At 41.0% G+C, this 27,446-nt stretch overlaps 1 protein-coding gene across 1 annotated transcript in view; it reads right to left on the bottom strand.

Annotated features, from left to right (window-relative positions):
* Positions 1-2,385: 2,385 nt before the first annotated feature.
* The window catches only part of LOC142310178 (transcription factor CP2-like protein 1), a 38,669-nt gene continuing 13,608 nt past the window's right edge, over positions 2,386-27,446 (bottom strand). Inside the window, exons 4-15 of the mRNA XM_075347657.1 lie at positions 24,931-25,036; positions 16,572-16,678; positions 16,298-16,450; positions 16,034-16,144; positions 15,841-15,935; positions 15,185-15,239; positions 14,664-14,757; positions 11,845-11,935; positions 10,709-10,788; positions 5,037-5,182; positions 4,193-4,244; positions 2,386-2,674 (exon numbers count right to left, since the gene is read on the bottom strand). Coding sequence (XP_075203772.1) covers positions 2,637-2,674; positions 4,193-4,244; positions 5,037-5,182; positions 10,709-10,788; positions 11,845-11,935; positions 14,664-14,757; positions 15,185-15,239; positions 15,841-15,935; positions 16,034-16,144; positions 16,298-16,450; positions 16,572-16,678; positions 24,931-25,036 — 1,128 coding nt within the window. The 3' untranslated portion in view covers positions 2,386-2,636. The remainder of the gene's footprint in view (positions 2,675-4,192; positions 4,245-5,036; positions 5,183-10,708; positions 10,789-11,844; positions 11,936-14,663; positions 14,758-15,184; positions 15,240-15,840; positions 15,936-16,033; positions 16,145-16,297; positions 16,451-16,571; positions 16,679-24,930; positions 25,037-27,446) is intronic.

Below are 27,446 nucleotides of genomic sequence, written 5' to 3'. Positions count from 1 at the left end.
TATGATCATACTATACTGTACGGTATGACACACAGCACTGCTCAGAAGGGAAGGAGTGCCAGTCTGGCTTTTGTAGTGCAAATTTTGCAGAATTTGTTTTAAATAGCCATATTGCATTATTAGTGCCCCTAAGGTATTACTACACAAGAAGCCCCCGCCCTTCCAAAAAATACAAAAAAAAAATCAAGTGACCTGACTTAGGAAACTACACCCCCCAAGGATTTCATCTAGGGATGTAATGAATATTTTAACTTCACTGGTGTTTCACTGATTATTACAATTCAAAGTAGATTTGTTTAACATTTCCTTAAGAAGTAATAGGAAAATAATGTACCCCTTAATTTATTCCGCTATTTCTCCCAAGTGCAGCTATACGCTATATGTGATCATAGATCACGGTTTGGGCACACGGCGAGTCTCCGAAAGGAAGGAGCACCATTTGGAGAGTAAACCTGCTGGAATGGTTTTCTGTCACCATATTTTATTTGCAGAGCATCTAAGGAATTCGTACAGGGGAACCTTCACAACCCCTGCCAGAAAAGACCTAAAGTTTGGGAACTGTACCTTCTCAAGGATTTTATCAAGGAGAGTAGGGGCCATTTTGACCCCAAAAGAGTTTTCAAGAAATTGCTGTGAAGCAAATGAGTGAGGGGAGTAAAATTTACAATTTTTTTTTTTCATTTTTTTAATTTTTTTTTTCCTTTGACTGTGTGGTATAAGTGGCATATTAACTATATTATGTGGGTCAGTACAATTAACGAGAAACCAAATTTATATTGTTTTATTTATGTTTTACTATGATTGCACAATAAAAATACTTTGTAAAAAAAAAAAAAACTTTTGTGTCGCCAGATTCTAGGAGACAATTTTATTTTTTTTTTGTTGACAGAGCTCTATTACAAATATATGTGTGTATTTTTTGCAGGGTGAACTGTAGTTTTGTAGGTGCTTTTTTGGTTATATGACTTTTTATTCTATATTTCGTGTAACAACGTGACATTAATTTGCCATATAAAAACCATAGCTTTATCTATTCATTGACTGAGCTGTTTAAAGACCTATTTTTTGGTTGACTAACTGTAGTTTTTATTGGTATTATTCTTGAGGTTCATGAAACTGCTTTATTTAATGAATATTTATTTTATTTTTTAAATTATCTTAAAACGGCAATGACTAGGTTTTGGGGTCTTTTTTTTTTTTTTTTTCTTTTTTTCATTGTTTAAGGATTCTACCGGGTTTGGGAAAATGATTCATTTTATAGTTTGGGTCATTAAGGACATGGGAATACCAAATATGTATAGTTTTAATTACAGTAATTTATAAAAAAAAAAATACCGTTTTAGAATAATGTTGCCATATTATTCTAAGAACCAAAACTTTTTTAGTTTTTTTCTGTTTTGTTTTTGTTTTTTTTTTAGCTACAAACTGTAATTTTACTTGGTATAATATTTGGGCTGGTGACTTTCATCACGTTTTTATAATTTTATTTTTTTGCATTTGTATTAAGCGCCCCCTAAGTAAATACTTTATAGGATCACCTTTTGCTGCAATTACTACTATATGTCTTTTGGGATATGTCTCTACCAACTTTGCACAGCTAGAGGCTGAAATTTTTGGCATTCTTTGTTAAATAGCCTCTAGCTCAGTAACATTGGATGGAGACGTCTGTGAACAGCAATTTTTAAGCCTTGCCAGATTCTCAATGGGATTTAGGTCTAGACTATGACTGGGCCATTCACACATATGAATATGTTTTGATCTAAACCATCCATTGTAGCTCTGGCAGTATGTTTAAGGTCTTTGTTCTGCTGGAAGTTGAACCTACACCCCAGTCTCAAGTCTTTTGCAACCTCTAATAGGTTTTCCTCCATTCATCTTCCTTGTCCCTGCTAAAGAAAAGCTTCCCCACAGCATTATACTGCCACTACCATGTTGGACAGTGGGGATGGTGTTTCAAGGGTGATGTGCCATGTTAGTTTTGCACCACACAGAGTTTTGCATTCAGCCCAAAAAGTTCTTCTTTGGTCTCATCTGACCACAGCATCTTCTTCCACATGCAATGTAGGGGACACACCTAGAATATCATTTTATGCTGCGGATCTAGGTGTGAATTTCACTCTTTGCAATGCAAAGCCTAAAATGTGCAGATCCTTCTTCACAATGATATCAGCAGCTGGAAATGTCTCTTCGCCAGTTCCACAGTGTAGATATCACATGGGAATGTAGCCTTAGGGGCTCATAGAGTGATCTTTTTATGCTTGCCAAGTTCTTGAAATGCAGTTTAATAGTATATTACAAACCTTGTAGATCCTCTTTCCTGATTTTTCTTATTAGGATGGAAAATCCAGTATAAATATACTTGTATGATTTTATAAGAAATTTTTATTAACAATAATATATACACAAGTATCAAAAATATCCAAACTTTTTATATGGCATTAGTTTAGCACTGAAAATAATAGATTGATGTCACTGACAATGTTTATATAGGCCACTATGTTTTGTTTTCGAAGAACAGGACCATGTTTGTTTGCCCCTTAATACTGGCCAACCGATCATCCTGGGATTGGCAGTGTTGATATTGCTGATCGTTTGTGTAGACCTGGCAGTGCAGAGGTATTAACATTGCTCACTCGTTACCGTAGAATACAATGGTAGCCATCTGGGTTTTGCACTAAAAAACAAAACAGCATATGTAAGTGTACAGACTTCTGACCATTGTTTTTTGGGTTTCTCCACATGTTCCACAGACATAAGCGGATGCAGGTTGTCTTTAAGATCCCTTTTAATTGAGGCAAACATAATTTTATTGTTTGGATTATTTAGTAAATAACGCATTACTCACGTCGAGCTCATCCGAGCATCTGACCAGCGCAAATCAAGTAACAAGCACGCAAGTATTTTAGTGCTCGCCCGTTGTTATTTAGTATGCATTGTGCAATGTTTCACTTCTCCTCCAAGGAGAAAAGGAGCATCCTCTTTCTTCAGTTTAAGGCTAAGGACACACTGGCATTATTGCGAGTCGATCGCCCATTGTTATGCGAGTGTCATGCAACTGTGCTGCAATCATGTGATCACAGAACAGCCACGGAGGAGAGGGAGGGAGTAATCTCCCCAACACCTCCATTGTCAGCTGATTAGATTCTCGCACTGTACTTGCATTAGGCTAGGTTCGCACACTGCGTCTTTTTGACGCTGCGTTTTTGTGCGTTTTTGGCCGCTAAAAACGCACAAAAACGCACCTGCGTCAAAAAAACGCATAAAAAAAACGCATGTGTTTTTGCCGCGATTTGGTGCGTTTTTGGCTGCGTTTTACTGCGTTTTTGATCTCTGCGTTTTGCTGCGTTTTTCCAATGCATTGCATGGGGGGAAAACGCAGAAAAACGCAGGAAAGAACTGACATGTCCATTTTTTTTTTTTTTTAACTCAAAAACGCAGGTAAAAAAAACAGATGTGTGCGGACAGCAAAAATGAAAACTCATAGACTTTGCTGGGGAAGCAAAGTCCTGCAGTTTTGAGGCCAAAAACGCACCCGAAAAACGCGCAAAAACGCCGCGAAAAACGCACTGTGCGCACATAGCCTTATAGTGTAATGCGAGTGCAGTGCGATGTTTCTCTCTCACCCATAGACTTGAATGGGTGCGAGAGACAACAAATCGGATTCCACCTCCAGCATGTTGCGATTGTTTTCTCGGACCGATTAGGGCTGAGAAAAAAAATCATTCATGGGAGAGGGCTCTTGGTGTAATATTGGTCCTACTGGAATGCGGATTTTTTTTTTTTTTTTTATCACATTCCACTCACTCAGTTTTACTCACCGTGTGTGCTTAACCTTAAAATATCACCAGGATGCCCCTACAGTTAGCTTTTGGTCAGGGGTCATGGTTTTACGGAAAAAATGTTTTCATTTATGTAGACGAAATACCCAGATTTTTTAGCAATAATTATGCTGGGAGTTGTCATTTAATAACAGCTTTCTCTGTACAAGGCTCCTGAAAATGTGTGCTATATAAGGACATCCTGTATGGATCATTGGACTTGTATCATGTACTCAGTGGGGCTGGTCTATTCTCTGACTAAACAACCGGTATAGTAATTTATAACAGAGGTATAGGTACATATATATCATACGTTATACTGTATATACTGTAGCCAACCAATGATTTTAAGTCTGTAAAACAGAAGAACTCACATTTTTGCAGCGTAGCTGTAAAGCAGGATTCATCCAGCATATTTCTCACCATCTGGGGGGACACAGAACTAGATTAGAATCTGTCGATTGCCAATCAACATTGTATGGTAATATGGTAAGGATAATGTACAGCTGATCATAAGCTAATAAGCTAAATGATAGCTTATGAGGTGATCTGATTAATGGGTCAAGCCATTTGTGTGTGTTACAAATTTTATATATATATATAATATATATATATATATATATATATATATATATATATATATATATATATATATATATATATATATATATATATATGTATGTACATATGTACGTATGTCCATAGACTGATTTCAGCTGCATTAAGAAGATATATAATTAAATACTACATTTATATCCACTCTAAAAGTACCAGACAATTGGTTAAGTATTGAAAGTTTATTTTTTCAAACAATTTATGCCAACTATCTGCCAAAAGCTATGCTTTCTGCCTCTCCCATGCAAGTGATTGTGTTTTTATTGGGGAGAGGGGGAAGAGGCTGTTGCCAGACTTGTATAAGTGGCTTATCTTCTGCAGGAGCAGGCATGTGGAAAGCCAACAGGGCCAATCATTCTGGAGAGAATTGGGACCCATATTGATGGTCTGTGCTAGCTCATCAATGTAACCTCTTTTGATGCTGTTTTACTTTTATGATGTGAGATCCTTCATTAGACAACCTCCTCACAACTAATAGACTATTCGTAAATTTCGGAACCTAGTGTTTATGAGCTGCTTATGATTCAAGGAAATCTGTAAATCCCACATATATTTTTTTTTTTTTAGCATGTAACCTTATATTGAGTCCTAAAGAATACTTACCATGTCACTCAACAGGATATGGATCCCGTGGGGACCAGTTTTAGAGATCCGTAAGATGTGGTTTGCTGGGACACTGAATAGGTCTGCCAGTTTATTGGTCAGTTCAGCTGCAGTCATATCTTCCATGTAGATCTCTTGATATAGGGCTGAGAGAGAAATGATGAACCTTATTATTATTGCCGCTGTTTGTCACCTCGCTCATTGCCATTCTATATCTCGTATGATTTAGCTGAAATGACATCACCATCACCATTGGCCATTCTAAGACTAAAGATGAAAACCGTATATCACAACTTATGTTCCTTCCAGGCCTTCTGTTGCATGCCGACGGCCAGAAGAGAACCAAAACCTGTTATCTCATGACTGATATTCTCTGCATGTCAGAAGCAATCTCGAGCCACTGGCTGAAGACTGTCATCTTGCATTGCGTTTATGCTGTAAGATTAAGGCCTTGGGCGTATGGGTGTTGACTTTTGCATTCCCTAGTTTCTGTTTTTTTTTATTCTCTGTTCTTTTTTTGTTTTTCTTTGTTTGGTGGTCCAATTTCATGTGCATACTACAGTGTACTATAGATGTAATTGCCCAATTTTTCCAGATTAGGGAGCCTGTTTTCCACAGTGACTTTATGGCTGCAGAGGAGGCAGGTGGGGAAGGACCATAAATGCCAGAGCTCTTATCCAATGCCAGGTATAGGGTCTCACACATGCTTCTTATTTGTCTTTTTTTATATTTTTTTTTAGTTCTAACTATATCTGAGGACAAAAATGACATATATATATATATATATATATATATATATATATATATATATATATATTAGGAGAATTACTCATGAATTAGGAAAGTTCATGGTTTTGCATTCCGCTCTTTTGAATAACTTTCCCACTGAATGGGTGGCAAGTGGGGATTTGGAGAACTAAATTTACATACATTTGTATGGGCGCTTTGGAAAGAACCAGCATGTCATGCTCTAACCATTTGGGCCTAGGGAGATACCATAGTAGGCGGCTCAGCAACCAGAGTTCTTGAATTCTCATCATGGTTGTGGTGCAATCCTTATACAGTAGTGTTCAACAGTTTTAGGCCGGTGTAGAAAAAATATTACTAAGCAAGAATGCTTTAAGAAAAAGAAATATTAAGTTTATTTTTATCAATTTAATAAAATGAAAAGTGAATTAAAAAAAGAGAAATCTAAATACCGTGTTTTCCCAAAAATAAGACCTCCCCCAAAAAAAGCTCTAGCAGGGATTTTCAGTATTTTCGCGGTTCAATAATGAAGTGTCCATGCAGCTAAAAAAGTTAGACGCTGCAGGACACTTCATTATAGACAGCGGACATCCCGCAATCATACCAGATGCCGAGTGGGAGGCCCTGCCCTCGGACCACACACACACACTCACCACATCCAGCGACACCGATTTCTTCTCCACCGGCAGAATCCTGAGAGGCTGTGCGGTGGAGCGCAAGGACCTGCCGCAATACTTGTTTACAGGAGCTGCGACCTGTGACTTCCTGCCAACGTTTCCTGCGGCCAGAAGCATTCTGCAACGCTGGATGTGATGAGTGAGTGTGTGTGTCAGCCAGAAGCAGGGGAGGATGGCATGCAGCACAGCTACTGGGAGCGCCCACCGGAGATCACAGGGAGGACCCGGGAGCCACGCAGATGGCCGGAGTCTTTTAAGTATGAGTCTCCTGGGAAGTGGGGGGCTGATTTTTCTTGGGGGTAAACATACCCCCAACCATGTTTCTCCAAGAATAAGACCACTTCCAAAAATAAGCCCTAGTGCTTTTTTGGGGAGCAAAAAAAGTATAAGACAGTGTCTTATTTTTGGAAAAAAACCACCCTTTGCCTTCAAAACAAATTCGGTTCTTCTAGGCTCTTGCACAAAGTCAGGATCTTTGTAGGATTATAGTCGAATGTACAGTCATGGCTGAAAGTGTTGTCAAGCTTGAAATTGTTATACAAAATATAGTATTTCGCCAAGAAAAAAATTAATTACAATTGCACGCTTTGATATACACCTGTTTTTATTTCCTTTTGTTTTTTTGGGGTTTTTTTTGTGTGTTTGTTCCAATACACACAGAAAAAAAGTCAATTTGGACATAAATTCACACAAACCCAAAAAATGGGCCGGACAGAGATGTTGACACCCTCAACTTAATACTTAGTTGCTCACCCTTTGGAATAAATAAATGCAATCCCTTAACCACCACCAAGTTCTTACACCTGGAATATTAGACCACTCTTTTGCAAACTGCTCCAGGTCTCTCATATTTAAAGGGTGCCTTCTCCCAACAACAATTTTAAAATCTTTCCACAGGTACTCATTACGATTTTAGATCTGGACTCCATGCTGGCCACTTCAGAATTCTCCATCACTTTGTTTCCATCCATTTCTGAGGGCTTCTTGAAGTATGTTTGTGGTAATTGTTCTGCTGAAAGACCCATGTCCTTTGGTAATCTTCAGATTTCATGATGAAACCTAGGCCATATTGGACTATAGGTATTGTGTTCTTTTCTTTGTTGGTCTCATTCCATTTTTGGAAAACCGTAGAATGATGTGCTTTACCATTTTGGTCTTATTAACCCAAAATCCTTCTGGAACCTCATTACATTTTGACAAACTGGAGTCTAGCTTTTTTATGTCTCTTTGTTAGCGGTGGGGTCCTTCTAGGTTTCCTGCCATAGCGTTTCATCTCATTCAAAGGGTAATGGATAGTTTGCGCTGACACTGATGCACCATGAACCTGCAGTAAAGCTTTAGTTTCTTTGTATCTGTTTACCTGCCATCTGGATTATCCTACATTGCAACTTTTTAATCAATTTTTCTCTGCCTTTCACATCCAGAGTGATTTAGTTAGTACCCTGAGTTGTAAACTTCTTGACTAAGTTTATGCACCGTGGACAAAGAAACATCAAGATCTCTGGAGATGGACTTGTCAGCTTGAGATTGTTGATATTTTTCAAGAATTTTGGTTCTCAGGTCCTCAGACCGTTTTATTTTCCTCTTTCTCTTCTCCATGCTTAGTGTGGCACACACAGATACAATGCAAAGATAAAGTCAACTTCTCACATTTTTATCTGGTTTAATGTGCAATTTTCATATTGCCCACACCTGTTACTTGTCACAGGTGAGTTTCAACAAGCATCACATTCTGGAAACAAAGTTGTTTACTCACAATTTTGGAAAGGTGCCAACAATTTTTAAGATATGCTGTTCAAGCTCTTTTGAAGATACCAAGAATTGGGCAACGTTATAGTCATAGATACAGTGGTTGGCCAAGGAAACCTGGTGCAGCTGATGAAAGACAAATCATACTCACGTTGCTTCAAAATTGGAAACTGTCTAGCAGTGCTATCAGCCTAAAACTGGAAGCAATTAGTGAAGTCCAACTACACCCATCTTCAGTTTAGAGATGTTTGTCCGAAAATGGTTTTCATGGAAAAATTGTGGCAAAAAATCCAGCCATACCATTGATATGAAAACTAGGTGACTTAACTGCACATGAAAACATGGGAACCAGGGTCTAGAAAAATGGTAGGTGTGCTGGATAGGTTTCAAAATTTTAAATATTTTGCTGGGGTAGAAGGCAGTTTTTTTTTTTTTTAAAGAAGCGCTGCAAAGCGGTACAATATTTAGGAATTTGGGAAGTGTTGATGTTGTGATTCACTACAAAGCCTTGCTTTCAACATCATTGATTCTGTCTGTGATTATATAAAGAAACAGAAGGATTTGCGCAAGCCTATATCTACAGAAGTGGATAAACTGCCGGCACTTCATAACCTGAAGGTCTAAATTGGTGCATACTGAACATAACCTTTACAATCACAATAACCGTTGTACTCAAGCAAAAGGGTAAAAAGCTGAAGGATGCAAATAGTGTACACAGGAATGTAAACATGCATTACGGCTGAGAAAAAAACATGAAAAAATGAGATCCTTAGCACATAAAAATGGTCAATTTTATTTGAGCCCAAATTACCACGTCATGGTGTACCTCTCAACGGGGTCCTAACCTAGTGTATGCCTCTTGATGTGTCAAACCTGATCTCATATATATGGGCTGGAAAAGGACCTCCTAACAGAATTAAAAATGCCTAAAATAACTGGGAGGAGTACACAGACAGAGGGCATGATCCCATAATACAAAAATGAATAAACTGCCGACACTTCCTAACTAGAGATGAGTGAACCTTTTGGAGGCTTGGTTTGCTAGGAGCAAACAAACTGAACCTCCACTGGTCTGAACGTGGCCCGAGGAGGTTCGGAATCTCTGGCATTTTGTGTCTCGCCCACATACAGCCAGCCATGAGCAGATCACTTCCAGAGGAGGGCAGGCTTTTTCATTAAAAATGTTTTTAATTTGTTACACACTACATCTGATCATGCAGTCACCTCCAGTGTGAGCTGTGCAAACACTGCAAGCGGCGCACACCGGGCTGAGCACCAAGCATACCTGAGCACAGCGCTTCTTGCACAAGTTAAGTTCGCACATAAAGCATCCGAACTCCGAACCCTGTTTTTTTTTTAAGTTGGTGTTTGGTTCAAAAACCGAACCTTGGGTTTGCTCATCTCTATTCCTAACCTGAAGGTCTGAATTGGTGTATACTGAGCATAACATATACTATCACAAAAACAGTTGCCCTTAAGCAAGAGGGGAAAAAAAAGCTGAAGGATGCAATTCGTGAACACCGGAATATGAACACATATTACTGCTTAGAAAAAATGAGATCCTTAGCAGATAAAAATGGGCAATTTTATTTGACCCCAGTAAGTTACCACATCACAGTGTACCTCTCAACTGGGTGCTAACCTAGTGAATGCCTCTCTGTGTCAAACATGACCTCTTTATATATGAGCTGGAAAAGGACCTGCTAATTAGTACAATAACAGTTGCAAATAAAATAGGCCATTTTTATCTGAGAATTATCTAATTTATTTTTCATGGAGTTTTTTCTAAGCACTAATGCATGTTCATATTCCTGTGTCCTTCTTCAGCTTTTTTTCACTCTTGCTTGAGTGCAACTTTATCTACAGAAGATCTGTGGTTGGTTCTCCAAGATGATTGGAACAACCTTCTTGCCAAGTTCTTACAAGAACTGTGTGCAAGTGTACCTGGGAGAAATGATATTTTATACGGTTTTAAAGGCAAAGGGTGGTCACACCAAATATTAATTGCTTTTAAATTTCTCATTTGTTTATTAACTTTAATTTTTATCAATTAACAAAATGTAAACTTATAACACTATTTTTTTTTTAATTATTCTTTGTAGCATTTTTTCCACTCCTACCTACAACTTTTGCACATTACTGTATTTCTATCATCTAAATTATAGTTTGTCAGATGTAAACGCTAATTCACCTTCAGTGTAAGCCTCTTTTAGCCTCATTAAGACCGGAAGTGCCCAGTAACTCGATCCCTTCCAATTGTCCACTTGCCAAGTAGAAAAGTAATCCTGCTTGGCATTTGGGTTACAAGATCATAATCTGTTGCTGTTTAATCGGTTACAACATTGTGGACGTGCCAAAAGTGTGACATTGCTCATTAGAAGAGCATCATAGAGGGGGATTATACTGATTATATCTGTTGCCTGTGGTTGGGCACCAACGGTGGAGTGAACACAGACTTAGCCCTTCTACCAAGTAAAGCTTTTGTCCAGTAATGCTCACCTGCCTGTATTGCATCTGTGTCTTGGTTCTTGACTGATGACTCTGTACCAATGTACAATGTGAGACGAGGACGGACAGATCTGTCGGGATAGATAAATAGGGAATTTGAGCTAGATATATACACATGACTTCATTAAAAAATGGGCTTGTGCAACAAGCAAATTATATCTCCACATATATAAAATATATCGCATACAGTGTCCAAGTAATGCAACCATAAAGTGACCTCCTAACACTGCTATATATTGATCACAAATTATTGACATGTTGTAAGGTTGTTCCTTGGACCCCAGTGATCCCCAATTTACCTATTCTATTAAACCAGTCATACCTGAAAACCTTTTAAAGAGTCTGTCAGAACCAAAATGGCAACTAAGTCACCTAAACATTTCTATAGGGCTCCTAGCCGTTATTTAAATCATACTAGGCAAGTATAGTATAACTTAATATTTGATTAAAAATCAACTTTTATTTGATACGCAAATTAGGGCGCGTCAGTGCACCCTTGGTGTAGCCTATGCCTTGGTGCACAGTCACACCCTCCTATTTGCATAATAAAGCCGATACCTCACATTAATTGCCTTGTCTCTAACATCCAGAGCTGTCTTTCTCCTACCTGCGCTCTGACACTGGATGATCATAGCAGTGTGCTCATATTGTTGGTGTGGGGGGCGCGCACTAATGTCTGGCTCCTTGGATCAAAGTGTGTCACAGCCATTGTGCGCACGCCGATGCGATTATACAGTGTCAGTATGCTGGAGCAGACAGGAGACACAGCGTTCGCTCTGAGTATTGGAGACAAGTCAATCAATGTGAGGAACCAGCTTCATTAGGCAAATAGGAGGGTGTGACGTGTACCAAGACATAGGCCACACCAAGGGTGCACTGAAGCGTCCTCATTTGCATATTAAGTAAAAGTTGATTTTGAATTGAATATCAACTTAGGCTATACTTGCTAGTGTGACTTAAATAGGGGCTAGGTGCCCTATATAGAGGTTTAGGCAGCTTTATTGGCATTTTGAGGATGATAAACTCCCTTTAACCATAAACCTCATTGAATCACATATTCCAATGTTAACTCCAGAAAATGATTGCCAACTGTTCTAAGGAAACGTAACCGAGCAAATGGTATTTACCTTGATGTCAGCGCGTGAGACAGTCGAATCCCATCGGCCACTCCACAGATTTGAGTGAGGTCCCTGCGGGTCATTTTTAGGAGGTCTGCGCCTGATGGAGGGAACAATTATGAAATTAGTACATGTACATTTGAATCTAAGTAGATTTTGTCTTAGATTATATGCAGACTGAGGTTTTATTTTTTTATTTTATTTTTTTGGGTGATGTTTTTGCAGTGGATCCACTAAAAAGAACAACAAAACCTTTTAAAAATAAAAGCAAAATCTAAAAATAATTTCAATGTTAATCCACTTTGTTCATATGTAGTTTATTTTTGTTTTTTATACTACTGGTTTATAAAATGAACACAAAACTAAGGAACGTAAATCAAATGACTGCAAAAAAAAAAAAAAACTTGCAAAAACTTGCAAAACAGCTTTGGGAAAAGAAAAACTCCAAAATTCCTCCAAATTTTTCCCAAAACAGGAGCATTTCCTGAAGCTGTTTACACTTGAAAAACTAGCTTTTGAACTCCTTAAAACAAAAAAAACCCACCTGTCTGCGCATAATTTAATGAGGGGTTTTAGTTAAAATAGATTTGTAGAATAAAGGCCCCTTTACACACTGAGACTTTCTAGCAATCCCACCAGGCAGATCTGGCCAACGACGCAGCAGCGATACGGACCTGCAGAACGACCTCGCTGGTTGTTGGGGACGTGTCACACAGCAGCTATTTGATGACTCACACCTATGTTAGGGGCGTGGTGTTTGGCGCTGAAGCCACCTAGGTGTCCTTTTTACACCCCCCCCCCTCAGCTCCGATTGGTGATTGCTAGTGCGTTCTTATTGGCGACCCTGAGCTTGGAAAGATTGGCAAAAGTCACGCTTGTATATCCTTTGTTCTTCAGCTTCTGTTCCTTAACGGATCTTTGTAGAGTTCTCTGTGCGGCGACTCCACACTGGTTTATACAGCATCAATACAGCTTCAATCAAATGATGCATACTGTATAGGCTTTATAATATTGCAGACTGGAAAACTCTCTAATGATCCGCAAACCAGCACACTCAGGAACAAGGTAGCTTTGAAACAAAGGACGGAAGCGCTAAAGTTGCCTTCTTTTCAGTGAAAGCCGCCCAATCAGAACGCAACAGCGACCACCAATCGGAGGTAAGGGGGCAGGAAAGGGAACGCTATAGCACGCCTATGGGCTGGGTTCTAAGTCGCTAACTATGTCGTTGTAATGGTGTCAAACAGACCGATGCATGCTGCGCAGCGAGAAACAAAGGACCAAAAAATGGTCCTAAAAGATTTGTAACGAACAGCGACCTCACAGCGGGGACCAGGTCGCTGATGCGTGTCAGACACTGCAATGTCACTGGGGAGGTCGCTATTACGTCACAAAACCGGTGAGATACAGCGATATCGCTAGCGATGTTACAGTGTGTAAAGGGGCCTTTAGATTTGATACCTCCATACACAGTACTCATCTGAGCTCTCTAATTTAAGCAAGATCTGCAAGCTATCCAATATGTATGGGGAAACCTGATTCTCCCCAAGTACTTGATGTTGGTGAAGACTTAGGGCCGCTTTACACGCTATGACATCGCTAACAATTGCTAGCGATGTCGAGCGTGATAGCACTAGCCCCCGTTGTTCTAACAATATGTGGTGATCGCTGCCGTAGCGAACATTATTACTACGGCAGCGTCACACGCACATACCTGCTCTGCGACGTCGCTGTGACTGCCGAACAATCCCTCCCTCAAGGGGGAGGTGCGTTTGGCATCACCGCAATGTCACAGCAACGTCACTAAGCGGGCACCCAATCAAAGCGGAGAGGCAGAGATGAGCGGGACGAACATCCCGCCCACCTCCTTCCTTCCTCATTGCTGGCGGGACGTAGGTAAGGAGAGGTTCCTCGTTCCTGCGGTGTCACACGTAGCGATGTGTGCTGCCGCAGGAACGAGGAACAACATCGTTACTGGAGCAGCAACGATAATTGAGATTAGGGGGGATGTCACCGATTTAGCGATTTTGAACGTTTTTGCAACGATTCAAAATCGCTAATAGGTGTCGCACCCAATGATATCGCTAATGCGGCTGGATGTGCGTCACAAAATCCGTGACCCCAACGACATCGCTTTAGCGATGTCGTAGCGTGTAAAGCCACCTTAAGGATTGGGGCAGTAAGAATTTACATTTCCGATCCATTGCTAACCAACATGACAAGCCACTGCCACATGAGTCTGACTTACTAATCTCCCCATAAACACTGGAATGCTGAGAGTTGTAGGGCGTCAATGGAAGGAAGACTATGGGATTTCACTATATGCCTTCATATATGTCTGATTCTAGAGGGTTTTTTCTATATGAATCTGACAATAATAATTGTGCTGCATGATGGAGACCCTTGTTTTATAGAATGTAATGGGAAGAAGCTGTGGTTTCCTTACAGGAGAATTGAGGTTGTAACCCCATCACTGAGCCCCCTGTTCTACCGCCATGTAAGACAGCAGAGTAAATTGAATTTGACAATAATGAAATATGTTTCTTTGCCAGTCTAGCATGTAAGCTGATCTGCACTGGGCCTAATGAAAAGATTACATGCTATAGGGCTGGATAGTATGTAAATGTAATAGCATTATGGTATATTACCATACAGTTCAGCAGTTATGACATTTGCATAATATATCATCTGTAACCAGAGACATATGACTAGATAATGAGGATATCATTAGTCTGACATAGAAATTGCAGCAATACCATTAGAGAACATCAAAAGTGAACAAGTGGAGGAGACAAATTACCCCAGGGGCCTCCAATTATTATCCTTATTACCTGTGAAATTGCAAAATGTTCGGCAGTAATTAGAGAATCGGTTTCGCAGCAGCCATTGCTGGGTGTCACTGATGGAGGCTGAGGGACTGAGACTCTGGAAATTAACAATAAGACAGTGTTTGTGATGACGAAATATAATGCACCTTATTGGCGGCAGATGGCAGTGCCATGACTTGTTTAGGCTTAGTATCTTCACTTTACAGGTCTGCTTTATTCAGTGTGCCCATATTTCATTGTCTTTTCCATAATATGTGTGTGTATAATATATATACACACACAATTCAAAAAGCCTCTATGAAATTAGAAAAAAAAATGTTTTTGTGAAAAAAAAATTGCTGCTTTTTTGCCTATAGGCTGTGTCTGGTATGGTAGCTCCATTAATTTTACCGAAATTTGGCTGTTCCACCATGCACAGCTTGTAGACAAATAAGCATGTTTCTTCTCTCCTGTAAACACGCAAACTTTGACTCCTCTGTTTTGGATGGATACCTAAATTTTCATGACGTAGATCAGATACTCACCTCTCCTGTACACTCCGTGGAGCTGTCTGAGGCACACACAGGGGATGCACAGATCCTTTGGGAGAAAACGAAAATCTAAGTGTCATTGAGGTATAGAGCATTATAGAAATGTTACACTGGAAACCAAAGCTTATAGAGATGAGCGGACCCTTTGAAGTTCGGGTTTGGCAGGCTCAGCCGGACTTTAAATAAAGTTCAGTTTGGGACTTGAACTTGTCCTGATCTTCACTTGAAGTCATTGATTAGGCGGTTCGGCTCTCCGCCTACATACAGCCAGCCATAAACAGAGCATTTCCGGGGGAGGGCAGGGTTTTTCCATTTTCATTTTTTTTTTAAATTTTTTTTTGTGCACACTAAATCCGATCATGATGATCTTACCCTTGCTGCGAGCCATTCAAAAACTGCAATCTGCTCCCACTGGGCCAAGCACCGACTGTAACTGAGCACGGTGATGCTCCTTCGAGTGGTCAGCATATGTAAAGAAACCGAACTCTGAACTCAGCCACTGATTTATTTTTTTTTTGTAAAGTCCGTGTTTAGTACAAACACAGAACTTTATTGTTCGGGTTCGCTCATCTCTAATAGTGTATCATCCCATCAAGCAGCTCACTATTAATATGGTTCATCACTGTAACCCCAACTGGAGTGGCATTTACCTGTCAGGGGTGGTCACCTTGAAGTTACGTGGTGAGCAGATGCCAGGAGTGCTGTTAGGGCTTCTGGGTGTTTCAATCTCTGGCCAAGGTGTGCACTATACAAATGTAATAGACTAGTTATTAATCCCTTAGGTTCTGTGAAGCAATACATAGTATGACCTGACAAAAGTGAATATGCTCCACAGTGTTGTACCTCAGTAAGGACAGTGGTTTCACAAGGGGGTTGGTACTTCTCACGTTCTAGCGCTGAGCGCTTTTCTACCTTCTCACGATCTGTCTTCTGCTTACGGTCTGCTCCTTTGGGCTGGGAACAGATGTACGGAAATGTAGATGAGGACCAAAGTGTGAATAATCTGTTGTGAAACTACCACTTCCAGCATGTTGACTGTTGTGGTTTTGTAACATCCGCCCTGCCTTAGGTTGGAGACTACTACTCTACAAGGTCCAGTCTGGGTACCTTGAACACTTTGACTTGGCAGCTACAGGAATACAGGTGCTCAGTAAAGTTGCCTTGAGAGTCAGCCTTGTAGGTGTCCACCTGGATTCGAAAGGGGGCTCCTTTTTCTCCACCATTTTTTCTTTGGGTGAACTCTGTACTGATACAGTGAACCTGAAATATAAGCATTGGATTTCATTGTAAACTGTAGAATTCTGCTACGATAATGGTAGTTATATATCGCCAGTGAAAGACACCAAGATCTATCTACTAAAGTCGCTCGCTCTCTTCTCACCTGTATAAAAGCAGATGTTCTTTTACTGGGATCCCATAGAAATTCAATGATGTTTAAGGCACTGGGATTTACCAGAGGGTCAATGACTCCGACAGATAAAGGGACATCTGGAATGGAGAACACAAGACATGGCGCACCAAGCTATTAACATGAAATTTCTTCAGTTTAAAAAAATAAATGAATTTGTCATGGGAGAGAATAGTCCGTTATGTAGGATTTTACCTTGCCTTCTCACTTTTTTATTCTCAGGAGATAAGTGTCGGCCAGTGGTGTAAGGCAGTGGGATACTCTCCTATTCTCATTAAAAATGCGCTTGCTTAGTTACTAAGGCTGGTTTCAGACATATGACTTTACACTGATCGGAAGACCCAGCACCACTGCCAGGACTTCTGTTCTGAGCTAAGGGCTGAAGATCTGGCTGTGCGGTCATCTAGTCCAAGTACATGGATGTGTGAAACCAACCTTGACACATTTGTGTTATCAGTATGTATAGCGTCCGTTATCACATGTAATGGAAACCTGTTCACATGCATACTCATTAAAATCTGTATTGAATTTTTCACCTCTGTGTTTTCACAAGGACCGTGTGTCCATGTGATCCACACTAAAGGTCCAGTCACACTAAGCAACTTACCAGCGATCCCAACAACGATAGGGATCGCTGGTAAGTTGCTAGGAGGTTGCTGGTGAGATGTCACACAGCGACGCTCCAGCGATCCCACCAGCAACCTGACCTGGCAGGGATCGCTGGAGCGTCGCTACACGAGTTGCTGGTGAGCTCACCAGCAACCAGTGACCAGCCCCCAGCGCCGCGTGGAAGATGCTGCGCTTGGTAACTAAGGTAAATATCGGGTAACCAACCCGATATTTACCTTGGTTACCAGCACACGCAGCTACATGTGCACAGAGCAGGGAGCAGCGCACACTGAGCGCTGGCTCCCTGCTCTCCTAGTTACAGCACACATCGGGTTAATTACCCGATGTGTGCTGCAGCTAAATGTGCACAGAGCAGGGAGCAGCGCACAATGCTTAGTGCTGGCTCCCTGCTCTCCTAGCTACAGCACACATCGGGTTAATTAACCCGATGTGTCCTGCAGCTACATGTGCACAGAGCAGGAGCCGGCACTGACAGTGAGAGCGGCGGAGGGTGGTAACAAAGGTAAATATCGGGTAACCAAGGACAGGGCTTCTTGGTTACCCGATGTTTACATTGGTTACCAGCCTCCGCAGAAGCCGGCTTCTGCTGCCTGCACATTTAGTTGTTGCTGTCTCGCTGTCACACACAGCAATCTGTGCTTCACAGCGGGACAGCAACAACTAAAAAATGGCCCAGGACATTCAGCAACAACCAACGACCTCACAGCAGGGGCCAGGTTGTTGCTGGATGTCACACACAGCAACATCGCTAGCAACGTCACAAAAGTTGTTTGTTAGCAGCGATGTTGCTAGCGATGTTGCTTAGTGTGACGGGGCCTTAAGACATGACTGTTTTAAGCTTCAGCATGAATGACAAGAGCTAATAGAAGTCTATGGGTCTGTGAAAAATACATACAGCACATAGATTGCATCCATGTGACATCTGTTGTCTGCCTTCCGTGTGACGCGAACCAGAATTAAGTGTACTCATGATAAAGATTTTTATGTGTTAAAGATGTGCATGTGCAAAGATAATTAAATTTTACAGCTATAAGACAAGTAAATAATTAATTGTAAACAATAACGTGTCGTTCCCCCAATTTTTGATAACCAACAAAGGTATAACAGACAGCTTTAGTGAGCTATTAACAGGTTGGGAAGGTTCATGGTTATTTGGCCTTTCCCAGCCGAAAAATACCATCCCACAGTCGCCCCAGATGTGGCGCATCACATTCTCGCACTTCGCCTTGGCGCTTCCCGATTGCCCTGGTGCTGTGGCAACTGGGGCAGTGGTTTATGGGTTTGATGTCAGCTGGGAAATGTCCAAAAACACTGCTGTCATCAAGCCCTTGTGTTAGTAATGGAGAGGTGTCTATTAGACACTCCCAGTACTAACACAATAATAACAAAACAAACAAAAAGAAAAAAAAATACACACGAAAAAATAATTTGAAACCACTCCTTGAATATTCCCTTTGTTTACCGTTTTATTAAAAAAAAAAACAAAAAAAACCCCATGCATCTCCACTGTAATTTAGAAAATCTGCCATAGTCCAACAAATTTCTTCTAAAGGATGCTTTACACGCTGCGACATCGCTAACAATATATCGTCGGGGTCACGGTGTTTGTGACGCACATCCGGCGCTGTCAGCGACATCGCAGCGTGTGACACGTACGAGCAACCTGCAACGATCCCAAAAGTGGTAAAAATCGTTGGTTTTGGAGAGGTTGTTTTAAAACAAAATATTGTTTGGGCACTTGCGATGTTGTTGGTCGTTTCTGCGGCATCACACATTGCTATGTGTGACACCGCAGGAACGACGAACATCTCCTTACCTGCGTCCACCGGCAATGCGGAAGGAGGGAGGTGGGCGGGATGTTACATCCTGCTCATCTCCGCCCCTCCGCTTCTATTGGCCGGCCGCTTAGTGACGTCGCTATGACGCCAAACGCACCTCCCCCTTGAGGGAGGGATTGTTCGGCGGTCAAAGCGACGTCGCTGACAAGGTATGTGCGTGTGACGCTGCCGTAGAGATAACGTTCGCTACGGCAGCGATCACCACATATCGCACGTACGACGGGGCGGGTGATAACGCGCTTGACATCGCTAGCGATGTCGCAGCGTCTAAAGCACCCTATAGTCTAACAAAGGATACCTGAAAACAACACAAACATACAAACACAAAGAAATAAAACAAGACACTTACCCTCGTTCACCACTTTATTCAAAAGAAAAAAACATTCCAGCTGGTCTGATGTAGTTCAGGGTTCTGACGAACAAAGTCTATGGAGCATCGTTCTGATATGCCACAGACTTGGCTTATAGGCAACTCTGGGTCACTCTGCTTAAGATCCAGTGCCTCTGAACGGTGTCATCCATAATATTACCACTGTTTTGGGCCACTGGGTCACCAGGTCACTCTGGGTCACGCAGCGCTGTGCGATACTCGGAGACTCTGAAAAGCAGTAACGTTACTGATGTCACTGCTCTTCAGAGGCGCCGGATCTCTCACTGCGCAGCATAACCCGGAATTGCCAAAGTCTAGGTTCACCAGAAGCCCTGGACTATGTCAGACCAGCTGTTAACTTTTTTTTTTTGTAATAAAAAGTGTGAAAGAGGGTAAGTTTTATTTCGCCGTATTTGTATGTCTGAGGTTTGGGGTTTTTTTGGAGGAGGTGGGGAGTTTAGATATCCTTTTTGGGACTAGAACGGCTTTGGTCAACTATGATGGATTCCATGGACTATGGCTGAGCTGCATGCTTGTTTTTGTTTCTTTTTTTTTTTTTTTATAAAATGGTAAATGGAGGAAAGTTTGGGGGAGTGTTTATTGAAATTAATTTTATCGTTTTTTTTCTTTTTTTTTTCTTTTTCCTTATTGGGTTAGTTATTGGGCTGTCTGATAGATGCCTCTCCATTACCAACATTAGGCCTTAATACCAGCTGATACTTCACAGCTGACATTTATACCATAAACTAGTACCCCAATTGAAAACGCAATAGAGCAATCAGGAAGAGCCGAGGCAAAGTGCCAGAATTAGCGCATTCAATGAATGTGCCACATCTGGTATTTTAGGCCAGGAAGGGCCCAATAACCATGGACCTTCCTAGACTGATAATATTGGCTCTCAGCTGTCTGGTCTGCCTTTGCTGGTTAATTAAAAAAAAAAAAAATGTAGGGGACCCTATTTAGGTTTTTCAATTAACTAGTTATTTATTTGGTTAATATGTGTAAAATCTAAAAACATTCATTTTAGTGTCATGCGTTTTTTTCTGGTACGTGTCACTTGGACAACACACATGGATGGCACATACGTACACGGATAGTCAATACGGAACGTGCCACACATGCATTTTTTTTAAACAAACATATGAAAAGGGCCCAAGTGTGCAGCACCAGCATCAGGGCATGACAACCATGATTGGTGTATGGAACCCTGTGAAGAGGGGTCCCGGCCAGGGCCCAGGGTGATTACTTAGCTTTATTAAGTCCCCGGCAGGCCACCCTCTTCACTGGCCACCAATTACAGCTGCAGCAGAGGAGTGAGCCCAGCTAATTTGTATGCAAAGTACTTCAGAGGCATAGCATGCAAATTAGCCATGTGGTTGAGGCAGGGTCAGTGTGGCAGATCAGGGGACCGGCACTGTCATCCCGCGGCCCAGCGTGCAACAGTGTGATGAGGTAATCACTTTGCGACCTCATCACACTGTTGCAGGCAAGCAAAACTGCGGCGGTGGTGAGGACATGGCAGCCGGTGGGGAAATGTAAGCGCTCTGTGAGCTGAAGACAGGAGCGGGACAATTCGCCGGGAGTGATGGGGGGTCCTGCCTTGCTTCAGCTGGATGTGTGTTGGAGGGCACAATTCCAGCTGAAGTACATTGCGGCTCAGAGAGAACACCGTGTGACATGGAAGCCAGGCAGGGTGAGTAAAATGTTGTTTGTTTTTTTTTGTTTTTTTTTTCTTTTTGAGCAGACAAATATACCACAAAGGGGGCATATATTTCAGGAGAAGCACATATATACCAGGAAGGGGACAGAAACCAGGATAAGGACATATATAGCAGAATGTGCATAGGAGGGGGATATATATACCAGGAGGGGCCCAGGATGGGACACACATGCTAGGAGGAGGACATATATAACAGGAAAAGGACAAATAAACAAGAATGGGGATATATATACCAGGTGTAGGACATATATACTAGGAAGGGGACAAATAAACCAGGATGGGGACATATATACCAGTATGTGCCCAGGAGGGGGGCATATATACCAGGAGGGGCCCAGGATGGAGATATATACCAGGAGGGGGACATTTGTTTTATATATATATATATATATATGCCCTTGCCTTTTGTTGATTCAAAACCTACCCTCTATTGACTTACTGCCACATTACTTTTAAAGTGAGGCTCTACAGTCAGGTATTTTGTGTTTTGAGATATTATATTTATATACTTATTGTGCATTCTATCAGTGCCCGGATACTTCATTTGGGATAAGTACAGGATTATTATATCTATCCCATTCATTCTTTTTCTCTTTCAATCATGTTTTTAACCTTTGTTTATGTCAGCCTTATATGTTTTGTATCAATTAAAGCCATGATTATAAATAAATAGCTGGGTGTGCACATTTTTACTATGCAGCTTTCTTCGTCTCATGCTACAATTCATTTTTTTTGTATAGTATACATTGTGTGTGTGTGTGTGTGTGTATGTGTATATATATATATATATATATATATACACACATATATATATATACATACATATATATACATACACATATATATATATATATGTATATATATATATATATGTATATATATGTATGTATATATATGTATGTGTATATATATATATATATATATATATATATATATATATATATATATATATATATATATATGAATATATTTATGTATATATATATACACACACACACACACACACACACACACACACACACATATATACATATATATGTATATGTGTATGTATATATATGTATATATATATATACACACATATACATATACATATATATATATATATATATATATATATATATATATATACAGTTAGGTCCAGAAATATTTGGACAGTGACACAATTTTCGCGAGTTGGGCTCTGCATGCCACCACATTGGATTTGAAATGAAACCTCTACAACAGAATTCAAGTGCAGATTGTAACGTTTAATTTGAAGGTTTGAACAAAAATATCTGATAGAAATTGTAGGAATTGTACACATTTCTTTACAAACACTCCACATTTTAGGAGGTCAAAAGTAATTGGACAAATAAACCAAACCCAAACAAAATATTTTTATTTTCAATATTTTGTTGCGAATCCTTTGGAGGCAATCACTGCCTTAAGTCTGGAATCCATGGACATCACCAAACGCTGGGTTTCCTCCTTCTTAATGCTTTGCCAGGCCTTTACAGCCGCAGCCTTCAGGTCTTGCTTGTTTGTGGGTCTTTCCGTCTTAAGTCTGGATTTGAGCAAGTGAAATGCATGCTCAATTGGGTTAAGATCTGGTGATTGACTTGGCCATTGCAGAATGTTCCACTTTTTTGCACTCATGAACTCCTGGGTAGCTTTGGCTGTATGCTTGGGGTCATTGTCCATCTGTACTATGAAGCGCCGTCCGATCAACTTTGCTGCATTTGGCTGAATCTGGGCTGAAAGTATATCCCGGTACACTTCAGAATTCATCCGGCTACTCTTGTCTGCTGTTATGTCATCAATAAACACAAGTGACCCAGTGCCATTGAAAGCCATGCATGCCATCACGTTGCCTCCACCATGTTTTACAGAGGATGTGGTGTGCCTTGGATCATGTGCCGTTCCCTTTCTTCTCCAAACTTTTTTCTTCCCATCATTCTGGTACAGGTTGATCTTTGTCTCATCTGTCCATAGAATACTTTTCCAGAACTGAGCTGGCTTCATGAGGTGTTTTTCAGCAAATTTAACTCTGGCCTGTCTATTTTTGGAATTGATGAATGGTTTGCATCTAGATGTGAACCCTTTGTATTTACTTTCATGGAGTCTTCTCTTTACTGTTGACTTAGAGACAGATACACCTACTTCACTGAGAGTGTTCTGGACTTCAGTTGATGTTGTGAATGGGTTCTTCTTCACCAAAGAAAGTATGCGGCGATCATCCACCACTGTTGTCATCCGTGGACGCCCAGGCCTTTTTGAGTTCCCAAGCTCACCAGTCAATTCCTTTTTTCTCAGAATGTACCCGACTGTTGATTTTGCTACTCCAAGCATGTCTGCTATCTCTCTGATGGATTTTTTCTTTTTTTTCAGCCTCAGGATGTTCTGCTTCACCTCAATTGAGAGTTCCTTAGACCGCATGTTGTCTGGTCACAGCAACAGCTTCCAAATGCAAAACCACACACCTGTAATCAACCCCAGACCTTTCAACTACTTCATTGATTACAGGATAACGAGGGAGACGCCTTCAGAGTTAATTGCAGCCCTTAGAGTCCCTTGTCCAATTATTTTTGGTCCCTTTAAAAAGAGGAGGCTATGCATTACAGAGCTATGATTCCTAAACCCTTTCTCCGATTTGAATGTGAAAACTCTCATATTGCAGCTGGGAGTGTGCACTTTCAGCCCATATTATATATATAATTGTATTTCTGAATATGTTTTTGTAAACAGCTAAAATAACAAAACTTGTGTCACTGTCCAAATATTTCTGGCCCTGACTGTATATATATATATATATATATATATATATATATATATATATATATATATAATACATACACACACACACACACACACACACACGGCCAAAAGTGTTAGTACCCTTGAAGTTGTTCCAGAAAATGAAGTATTTCCCTTAGAAACGTAGTAATACACCCCTACTCTCCATAATATCTCTTTCACACTGTCCCTATTTATAATATCCCCTCCGCACTCACACTAAGTTTTCCAAGCGTGGCGGTGAGATTGTTTGAGGGTGGCGGCGGAGCTGGGGTGGAGCCTGAAGGGGGCCCAAAAATTTTGGCAGTCTGGGGCTCTGAAATTCCTACTGGCACCCCTGTAAGTGTATATAGTAGGAGGAATCTCTGCTATGGTTTTGTTCACATCTGCATTATTCTATAGTGCCATCACCCTGTGCTGCTATAGGAGCAAAACAATGCAATTGACAGAGGCTTGTATCAGGCACGTGATGGACAGCAGCAACACTTAAAACAACCCACTGACTTATAATTAAGTCTATTTGGTTTATACCGTGATGTTTGGCATTTTACCAGGGGGAAAAATAATAGTGCAGCATGTTGTGCTTTTTGCAATATATACTGTATGTACGTTATATATATAAATCTATATCTATATCTATAATATAATGTCAGATCCTGGGCTGGAAACACCAAATGGAGATGTGAACATGGCCTTAAGTGGATAACCGCTCTGAGACTAAAGGCCCTGTCACACACAGGGATAAATCTTTGGCAGATCTGTGGTTGCAGTGAAATTGTGGACAATCAGTGCCAGGTTTGTGGCTGTGTACAAATGGAACAATATGTCCATGATTTCACTGCAACCACAGATCTGCCAAAGATTTATCTCCGTGCGTGACGGGGCCTTTAGGCTTTTAATACTCCCCCAACTCCTGGTCTGCAATGATATTGCCCCAGAGACAAAGCTGCTGTGTTACACATGATTATAGGGAGGACTTGTCATGTATACCGCTTGTACCTAAATCCAGAATTCTGTCTCCCGGGTGGCTAAGCTGCCAGCTTTCCAATTGCTGTCTTTCGCTATATTGCAGGCGTCTATCATGGAAAGCCACACGAATTACACTCTGCGGAAGAGATAAGAGGGAGACGGTATGTCAAGTTACCAGATGCAGTACGGCATATTTCATGTACCCTAATGGCAGTACATCACACAAGGTCCATATCTAGGTTCACCTTTTTGATCACCATTTTTCTGCTTACATATAGAATACAGATTTAAAGCCAATTCCCTCACCTTCCCCTGCAAGTTAAACCAGGTAAAAAAATAAATGGGTTTTCTGAGGTCATAGACAAATGTGTAAATGAAAAGTGATATAAAAGAAAAAGAATTATTCAAACTTAAGCCCCCTCCCCCAGTGCTTTGGTGGTCCCAAGTTTGTCTTTCTTTCTTTGGCCTTAGTGATAACATGTCATCTGAGACCACTGCAGTCAGCCATTGGCCTCTGTAGTCTCACACCATACACTGATGGGTACAGGGATTAGCTGCAGTGGTCTTGTGAGTAGACAACACATCATTATTGCAGAAAATAAAAATACAGCCATGGGGAAATTTAACAGGCAACTATTGTTTTTTTTTTTTTTATATTTATATATATATATATATATATATATATATATATATATATATATATATATATATATATATATATATATACACCATTCCCTCACTTTGGATATTTATTACGATCTCAGAAAACATCTTTAGGCTGGACTCACACGAACGTATGAAAAAACGGTCCCATTCTCATTTGTGAGAGCAGGACAATTCTTTCTCACTTGTCATCCGTGTGCTGTCAGTGTGCTCTCCGTGTGCAATCTGTTTTTTCCCTCAGCAGCTGTTAGTCATTTACAGTCATGTACAAGAGCATTTACAGTGTTCTCTGCTACAAGATAGGATTGTATCCAAAAAACGGACGGATGGTCCATGCGCGGTCAGTGTGACGTCCGATTTTTTTTTTTTTCGCACCCATTGACTTGAATTTGCGAGTCTCGGACTTTTTCGGGATCAAATCGCAGCATGTTGCGACTTTTCTCGCATCCAGAATCTGAATGCGAGAAAAGCTGATCAACTGCTCTCCCTCATTGATTAACATTGGTCAGAGTGCAATGTGAGATTTTCTCACATTGCACTCGTCCGTTTTTCACGCTCATGTGAGCGTACTCTAAGGCTGGTTTCAGATGTCTGTGTTTCAGGTATGTGTTACATCCGTTTTTAACACGAATGCCACACATACCCATGTTATTCTCTGGAGTTAGACACGTCTATGTACTCACATGGACCGTGCAACCCCTCGTGGCCCCTCACACACAGAGACATGTCCGCTTTTTCTCCGACAGCACGGGTGTCACACGGATCGCACACTGATGTGATCCAGGTGACATCAGTGTGACATGTACAGGAGAAAACACGGGTCTTTAAAATAAAAAGATTATCTATTTTCACCTGTATCCAGCTCTGTTTTCTTCGGCTCTGCTGCCTTCTGCTTCTGACCGCCGCCCATTATATTAATTGAATATTCATTCCACTGAGGAGCTGGAAGCCGAAGCAGCGCAGGGGACTTCAGTGTCAGGGACCGCATTGCTGGGGACAGGTGAGTATCCAGTAGTGTGTGTGTGTGTGTGTGTGTGTGTGTGCATGCATTGAGGACCTGGAAGCTGGAGCATCGCGGCGACAGCATCGGGGACTCATGAGGGTTCCCAATGAACTCTCATGAACTGTGAAGTCACCATGGTCACATCCGCTGTCGCGGGGGTGTCATCAGGATGTCATCAGAGTTCATTGGGAACTCCGGTGACCTCCTGGACGTCACTATACACACACTGGTTGATTGCTGAATACTCACCTGTCCCTGGCGGTGCTGTACCCAACGCTGTCCCCACGATGCTCTGGCTTCCAGCTCCTCAGTGCGGTGAATAATCAATGAATATAATGAGCGGCGGTCAGAAGCAGGAGACAGCAGAGCAGAAGAAAACAGCACTGGATACAGGTAAATATAGAAAACCTTTTTATTTCACAGACACGTTTACTCCGCTACCTGTCACATGTATGCAAACACAGATGTCACACACACGTACAGTATGACACACGTATGACTATAACCATGCGCGTGACTTGTACCTGATTAAACATGGACATCTGAAATCGGCCTGAGGCTTTGTTCATGCTGAGTTTGTTTTACCAAGTTCACAGAGTAGAAACTTTCCAATCATAACTTGTGGTTTTTGGAGAGTTTCTGCTTCGAAAGAATGGAGTGTGAAAACATCCTTTAGGCTATGTGCGCTTGTTGCATCGTGTCCTGCAGAAATTTCTGCAGGGATTTGACAGCACATGGGCGCTTCAAATTGCTGCAGAAACACTGCATAATGGATGCAGTGTTTCTGCAGAAAAAAAGCCGATTTCATGCGTTTTGGATGCAGCCTCTCCCATAGACCGAGCAGGACCTGCATCCAAAGTGCACGGAATAATTGACATGT

Source organism: Anomaloglossus baeobatrachus, chromosome 5, assembly GCF_048569485.1.
Source record: "Anomaloglossus baeobatrachus isolate aAnoBae1 chromosome 5, aAnoBae1.hap1, whole genome shotgun sequence".
Taxonomy (NCBI): domain Eukaryota; kingdom Metazoa; phylum Chordata; class Amphibia; order Anura; family Aromobatidae; genus Anomaloglossus; species Anomaloglossus baeobatrachus.
The sequence above is the reverse complement of the archived record's forward strand: the minus strand, read 5'-3'. Positions and strand labels throughout refer to the sequence as shown.